The sequence below is a fragment of the Coregonus clupeaformis genome, unplaced genomic scaffold (assembly GCF_020615455.1).
Source record: "Coregonus clupeaformis isolate EN_2021a unplaced genomic scaffold, ASM2061545v1 scaf0278, whole genome shotgun sequence".
Lineage (NCBI taxonomy): Eukaryota > Metazoa > Chordata > Actinopteri > Salmoniformes > Salmonidae > Coregonus > Coregonus clupeaformis.
Window position 1 is genome coordinate 191,137 of NW_025533733.1, and position 7,953 is coordinate 199,089.

The 7,953-nt window shown below is 44.6% G+C and overlaps 1 protein-coding gene across 1 annotated transcript; it reads right to left on the reverse strand.

The window, feature by feature from the left end:
• Positions 1 to 4,846: 4,846 nt before the first annotated feature.
• LOC121536427 (glucosamine-6-phosphate isomerase 1) lies at positions 4,847 to 7,618 on the reverse strand. The gene is made up of 7 exons (XM_041843689.1): positions 7,542 to 7,618; positions 7,063 to 7,190; positions 6,769 to 6,870; positions 6,465 to 6,647; positions 5,881 to 6,065; positions 5,455 to 5,629; positions 4,847 to 5,241 (listed from the first exon to the last, which is right to left on the reverse strand). Exons 1-7 carry the CDS (start codon positions 7,544 to 7,546, stop codon positions 5,192 to 5,194), a joined length of 828 nt encoding a protein of 275 aa, XP_041699623.1. The 5' UTR covers positions 7,547 to 7,618; the 3' UTR covers positions 4,847 to 5,191.
• Positions 7,619 to 7,953: the final 335 nt, after the last annotated feature.

Sequence of the window (7,953 nt, forward strand, 5' to 3'; positions counted from 1 at the left end):
CATGTGACCCAGTCGAACTGTCAGGATCATCAAAACACGATTTGGCGAATCATCAAAGCACGTACTGAGCTACAATGTAACAAATACTAAGCTACAATTTAACAAATTCTAAGCTACAATGTAACAAATACTAAGCTAAAATGTAATAAATACTAAACTACAATGTTAGGAATACTAAACTACAAAGCAATTAATACTAAGCTACAATGTAACAAATACTAAGCTACAATGTAACAAATACTAAGCTACAGTGTAACAAATACTAAGCTACAATGTAACAAATACTAAGCTACAATGTAATAAATACTAAACTACAATGTTAGGAATACTAAACTACAAAGCAATTAATACTAAGCTACAATGTAACAAATACTAAACTACAATGTAACAAATACTGAGCTACAATGTAACAAATACTAAGCTACAATGTAACAAATACTAAACTACAATGTAACAAATACTGAGCTACAATGTAACAAATACTAAGCTACAATGTAACAAATACTAAGCTACAATGTAACAAATACTAAGCTACAATGTAACGAATACTGAGCTACAATGTAACTAATACTGAGCTACAATGTAACAAATACTGAGCTACAATGTAACAAATACTAAGCTACAATGTAACAAATACTAAGCTACAATGTAACAAATACTAAGCTACAATGTAACGAATACTGAGCTACAATGTAACAAATACTAAGCTACAATGTAACGAATACTGAGCTACAATGTAACTAATACTGAGCTACAATGTAACAAATACTATGCTACAATGTAACAAATACTAAGCTACAATGTAACAAATACTACATTTGACATTTGTAGTCATTTAGCAGACGCTCTTATCCAGAGCGACTTACAGTTAGTGAGTGCATAATTTTGTTTTGTTTCATACTGGCCCCCCATGGGAACTACCCACAACCCTGGCGTTGCAAGTGCCATGCTCTACCAACTGAGCTACACGGGACTTAGTAACAAATACTAAGCTACTGTCACGACTTCCGCCGAGGCTGCCTCCCCTCCTTGTTCGGGCAGGTTGTTCGAGCGGGAGAAGGTATCCGTCCTCGTTTCCTGCCTTTGTGGGAGAGCCCTGGAGTGAGGACTACGGGGTGTTAGCTCGCCACTTTCGGGCTGTTTTCGATCACCCGCCTGAGGGTCGAGAGGCGGGTGAACTACAGGTCCATCTGAGGCAGGGGACGAGGACCGCACAGGATTACACGCTGGAGTTCCGGACGCTGGCAGCGGGGTCTGGGTGGAACGAGCGAGCCCTGATCGACCATTTCCGGTGCCACCTAAGGGAAGACGTCCGAGCTAGCCTGCCGTGATGCCATGCTATCGTTCGGGACAATCCACCTCACGTCGCAGTCAACGTTATTTTGGGTCTGGAGGCGGTAGGCAGGGTACTCACGCATCACCCCAGGTAACGAACACCCAAACTTGTTCAGAGCCCTTTGCGGTGCACTGTACCTTATCTAACTCCTTTCCCAATCACCTGGTAGTTTCCCAGTGTAAGGCGCTAGTCGATTCAGGCGCAGCTGGGAACTTTATGGACAGGGCATTTGCACGGCGTCAAGGCATTTCATTGGTTCCCCTATCCATTCCACTCCCCATCAGAGCACTTGATAGTCGACCATTAGGGTCCGGGTTGGTTAAGGAGGTTACTGTACCAGCCACCATGATTACACAGGAGACGTATGTTGAGCAGATCACTTTTTTGATTATTGAGTCTCCTGCTTACCCTGTAGTCTTAGGTATTCCGTGGTTAGCCCTTCACAACCCCAATTTTTCATGGCCGCAGAGGGTTCTTACGGGGTGGTCGCGTGAGTGTCCGGGTAGGTGTCTAGGTGTTTCCGTTGGTGCGACCACGGTGGAAAGTCCAGACGGTAACCCCACCGTGCGCATTCCCCCCGAATACCAAGATCTGGCGCTCGCGTTTTCCAAGATGCAAGCGACTAAATTACCACCTCATCGGGAGGGGGATTGCACGATAAACCTTCGGGTAGACGCTGTACCTCCCAGGAGTCATGTGTATCCCCTGTCGCAGGCTGAGACGGAGGCTATGGAAACATACGTCACCGAGTCCCTGCGCCAGGGGTATATACGTCCCTCCACTTCACCTGCATCCTCGAGTTTCTTCTTTGTGAAGAAGAAAGATGGCGGTTTAGGCCCGTGCATTGATTATCGACCACTGAATAAGGTGACGGTACGATTTAGTTATCCTCTTCCCCTCCTTCCTTCAGTGATTGAGTCAATGCCTGGGGCCCCATTTTCAGAAAATTAGACCTCAGGAGTGCCTACAACCTGGTGCGTATTCGGGAAGGGGATGAGTGGAAAACAGCATTCAGCACAACATCAGGGCATTATGAATACCTGGTGATGCCCTACGGTTTGATGAATGCTACATCTGTTTTCCAGTCCTTTGTGAACGAGGTGTTTCGGGACATGCTTGGTCGCGGTGTGGTGGTCTACATCGATAACATCCTAGTGTATTCCTCTACGTGCGCCGAGCATGTGTCCCTGGTTCGCAAGGTTCTGGTCCGACTGCTGGAGAATGATCTTTATGCCAAGGCAGAGAAGTGTGAGTTTTTCCAGCAGTCAATCTCCTTCCTCGGATACCGCATTACTACCACAGGTGTGGAGATGGAGGGAGATCGCATTTCAGCCGTGCGTAATTGGCCAACTCCAACCACGGTGAAGGAGGTGCAGCACTTCCTTGGCTTTGCCAACTACTATCGGAGGTTTATTCTGGGCTTTGGCAAGGTCACAGCTCCCATTACCTCCTTGTTGAAGGGTGGGCCGTACCGGCTCCACTGGTCTGCTGAGGCTGATTTGGCCTTCAGTAGATTGCGGGGTCTGTTCACCTCCGCCCCGGTACTGGCTCACCCCGATCCATCACTACTGTTCGTAGTGGAGGTGGATGCGTCCGAGGTAGGGATAGGCGCTGTCTTATCCCAACGCTCGGGCACGCCACCCAAGCTCCGCCCCTGTGCCTTCCTTTTGAAGAAGCTCAGCTCTGCTGAGCAGAACTATGGCGTTGGTGATCGGGAGCTGCTGGCTGTTGTCCGAGCTTTGACGGTGTGGAGGCATTGGCTCGAAGGGGCGAAACACCCTTTCCTCGTCTGGACAGACCACCGTAACCTGGAGTACATTCGGGCAGCGAGGAGGCTGAATCCTCGCCAGGCCAGGAGGGCCCTCTTCTTCACCCAGTTTGATTTCACACTCTCATACATTCCGGGTACGAAGAATGTGAAGGCAGACGCACTGTGTCGGCTGTATGACACAGAGGAGAGGCCCAGAGACAATACCCCCATACTCCCAGCCTCATGCATTGTGGCGCCGGTAGTATGGGCGATGGACGCGGATATAGCGCAGGCATTACACACAGATCCATCTCCACCGCAGTGTCCAGCTGGGCTACAGTACGTGCCTGCGCTTATCCATGATCGTCTGATCTACTGGGTACACACGTCACCCTCCTCTGGTCATCCAGGTATCGGTCGTACAATGCGCTGCCTGACCGAGAAGTACTGGTGGCCTACCTTGGCTAAGGATGTGAGGGTGTATGTCTCCTCCTGCCCTGTGCGCCCAGAGTAAGGCACCTAGGCACCTCCCAGCGGGTAAGCTACAACCTTTACCAGTTCCACAACGACCATGGTCTAACCTTAGTATTGATTTTCTTACTGATCTTCCCCTCTCCCAAGGTAACACCACTATCCTGGTCGTTGTGGATCACGTCTTCCGGCACTACGGGGTACCAGAGGATATAGTGTCCGACCGAGGTCCCCAGTTCACGTCTAGAGTCTGGAAGGCGTTCATGGAACGTCTGGGGGTCTCGGTCAGCCTGACCTCTGGATTTCACCCCAAGAGTAATGGGCAGGTGGAAAGGGTGAATCAAGATGTGGGTAGGTTCCTGCGGACCTACTGTCAGGACCGGCCGGGGGAGTGGTCGGTGTTCCTGCCATGGGCAGAATACGCTCAGAACTCTCTCCGCCGTACTGTCACGACTTCCGCCGAGGCTGCCTCCCCTCCTTGTTCGGGCAGATTTCGGCGTTCGTCGTCACCGGCTTACTAGCTACTGCCGATCCCATTCTCATCACTCCACTTGTCATGTCTTGTCTTGTCAATCACACACACCTGGTGCTCATTACCCTAATTCGTATGTGTATAAGTGTTCCCTCTGTTCCCCTTGTCTTTGTGAGTGATTGTTTCATTGTGAGAGCCAGGAGCTCGGTTCAGCTACTCTTCCATTTGTTATTGCCAAGGTGGAATATTTCCCTTGTGATAGTTTCGTTTTGACGCTTGGTGCGTTTTATTTATGTAAACGGTATAAACTCTGGACTTCTGTGTTTTACCTCCTGCGCCTGACTCCTTCATTCACACCTCATCACAACTACAATGTAACAAATACTAAGCTACAATGTAACGAATACTGAGCTACAATGTAACAAATACTAAGCTACAATGTAACGAATACTGAGCTACAATGTAACAAATACTAAGCTACAATGTAACGAATACTGAGCTACAATGTAACGAATACTGAGCTACAATGTAACAAATACTAAGCTACAATGTAACGAATACTGAGCTACAATGTAACGAATACTGAGCTACAATGTAACGAATACTGAGCTACAATGTAACGAATACTGAGCTACAATGTAACGAATACTGAGCTACAATGTAACAAATACTAAGCTACAATGTAACAAATACTGAGCTACAATGTAACAAATACTAAGCTACAATGTAACAAATACTAAGCTACAATGTAACAAATACTAAGCTACAATGTAACGAATACTAAGCTACAATGTAACAAATATGTAACAAATACAGATTCATTCTCAGTCATTTTATTAGAATAACTCTCATTGAAATACATTCATAGTCAAGTTTGTATAAAATCGTACAATGTAGCTAAGAAACCTGAATTGTCAGTGATGTCACATCACAGTGGCATATGTTCTATCTAAGATAAATGTATTACATAATCAATGTACTCAATGTAGCATACTACAAGTAGGCTTACTATTATGTTACATAAAATATAACTTGACGTAAACCACAGTACAACACACACAGTTGATCTTCCACCCTTTGGCCGCTGTCATATCCAGGAGGGTGCGGCATCAGTTCTCTTGGTTATTGCAGGTTTCCAGATATTTTTTGCAACTCCCTCATCTTACTTGGAAGGCTGTGGATCCACCAACTTGTTGTGCACATGCATCATCCCTGTAGGAGAAATAACAATAGGTCAAGTGAGTTAGATTTACATTTTATTCACAATTATGTTTTTATTGAAGAAAATAATTTATCCCTCCCAGGCCAATAATAAAACAAAATACACTGAATTTGTAAACTGATGAAGCACTAGTTCATAAGCCATGCGAGCAGCAAGTTACTAAAGGACCAAGTCCTTTAGTAAGTAAGTAAGTAGACCCTCACCTTGGAAGTACTTGACAGTTTTAACCCTCAGTTCCAGGGTAGCGTCCTCGTCACACACAAACACAGTCTGGGGGTGCTGCTGAAAGGCTGACACTGTCCACATGTGGTTCACCCCTTCCTCTATGGCCTTGTACAGGGCAAACGCTTTGTGTGTTCCCGTGATGAGAATCATGACCTGGAGACGTTCAGGAGATAACGTGTTATTATCATCCTATAAACTGTTATTACATGGTTATAGACTGGTATTACAGTGTTACAACAAAGCAGCAGTAAAATGATTTGGGGGACATCATAAGGCCTCATTATATCATCATTTAATAAGTATAGGAGCTGTAAGGGGACCAGTCGTCCATGCAAAATACGTTAGAAGAGAAGACAGACCAGAAACATAAGGGCAGAGGCAGACATTTTGAAATCAGCTCTAACCTCTCTGGCGTCCATGACAGTGGCCACTCCCACAGTCAGAGCCATGGTGGGTACTTTAGACAGATCTCTGTCAAAGAAGCGTGCGTTGGCCAGGATGGTGTCCTGAGCCAGGGTCTTCACTCTGGTCCTGGACAACAGGCTGGAGCCTGGCTCGTTGAAGGCAATGTGGCCATCCGGTCCAATACCTAACAGACAGGGTGGGTTACATTTGTTGGATTTTGGTATTTATTTTTCTGTCTGTTGTTTTCTGAACTGATTTGTGCTTGTGGTGTTTCTCATCTTCTTCAACTATGTCATTGAAAATGTGTGTGCCACACAATACAAAACATTATATTTTCTGTTGTAACAATGACATATCTGTTAGAACAAGACTATAAACTAGAAATATACATCTAGCATGGGTGTGTCTGCCTGTTTGATTGAGCAGCTGCTATTGTGTCATTTATCCGCCCTACCTATCTCCAACAAAGAGGTCAATTGCCACAGCAGCTTTAGAATATAATAAGCTTTAGAATATAATAAGCTTTAGAATATAATAGAGTAAATATTCTCAATTCCATCCTATCATTATCCTCCCTACCTACCTCCAACAAAGAGGTCGATTCCTCCAGCAGCTTTGATCTTCTCCTCAAAGGAATCACACTCCTCAACAAGGTTGGCAGCGTTACCATCCAGAATATGGGTGTTCTCCGATTTTATGTCAATGTGCTTGAAGAGATTATTCCACATGAAGGAATGGTAGCTCTCTGGGTGATTCCTAGGAATACCTGCGTGATTTTAAAAGCAGGGATCACAGTTTTGTATGGCTTCTCATGCTGTGAGAATGTTGATATGTTTGGTGTAGCAATAGAAGGTTAAATAGAGAGGTATTGTAAAGGTGAAGCGTACCCACATACTCATCCATGTTGAACGTTTTGACATACTTGAAAGAGATCTCTCCTTCCTTATAAAACTCAATCAGCTTCTTATAGCATCCCAGAGGGGTACCTCCTGGGGTGTAAAATGGGGATTCATTATGGATAATATGCATTGCTTTTTCAACAAAATATCTGTAGTTTTACAAGTCAAATAAATAAATGTTGATGTCTTTATACAGACACATTTGACATGATTATTATGACTGCAACATTAACTATACAAATGAAAGTAGGGCCTGCCCTATAGAATCAACAGATTGCTTACCTGTGGGGAGTCCTAGAATGAAGAATCTGTCTGGTCCAGGGTTGAAGTTAATGATTTTATTCCTGATGTACTTGGCAGCCCACTCACCAACTTGGTCATAATCATTCAGGATGATCAGCTTCATGGTTCTGAGTTAAATGCAAACTTGGATGGTGAATACAGCTGTTATTGTATAAGAAGGAATAGCTCTTGAAGCGATATTTGTTCTCCACCTAAAGCAGACTTTAGACTCATAAAATGTGAGCACTTGCAGCCGGAAGACGTACTAAAGTATCCCTAAGTGAACTGAAGGGGGAAGTAGACCATATCAAACTATACTAAAATGCATTGTCAGCGGTTTGACTGGAATGCAAATGTTGAAACCACTGTATTTGAAAACGTTATCGTTCAAATCCAAAAGACGCCGATGGTAACGTTTGCATTACCATCTTACTTTATGCAGAAAGTAAATGGAAAAACAAACGCATTGACCAACTTACCGCATCTTCCCATTAAAATCCTACATTTTTTTGAGAGAAAGCGGGAACCTCTGTCATATGACTGAGGTCGGATGCAGCTACAGGCACGAGCCGGAGCTGGGCGAGTTCTAGCGAACGCGTTGATTTCAGATTGGAACGCTGTATGTTGAATAGGATGAATAGGCCTTTTTGAAGGGTATAATAGTTCATTTGCTTAGAATTAAAGTAGCATATTACCCAGAATAACTGCAGTCCAGTTATTTGACAGATGAGAGACCCTTTTTCATTGCATTGGTGACGTTTAAGGAATTAGGGTAAAATACAAACGTCTCTAGATAGCCATACAGTCAAAATATAGCCCAAAGGCCAGCAGATGGAGATATTGAGTCGTTTCAGTCAAAACAGCCTGAGAACGAAACTGTGCATTCCTCTA

Excerpts from the sequence above, each read along its gene's own strand:
- LOC121536427 (XM_041843689.1), bottom strand. Across the intron at positions 6,648-6,768 it reads CAACATGGATGAGTATGTGG|GTATTCCTAGGAATCACCCA; the intron begins GTACGCTTCACC and ends AAAATCACGCAG. Across the intron at positions 5,242-5,454 it reads AACTGTCAAGTACTTCCAAG|GGATGATGCATGTGCACAAC; the intron begins GTGAGGGTCTAC and ends TTTCTCCTACAG.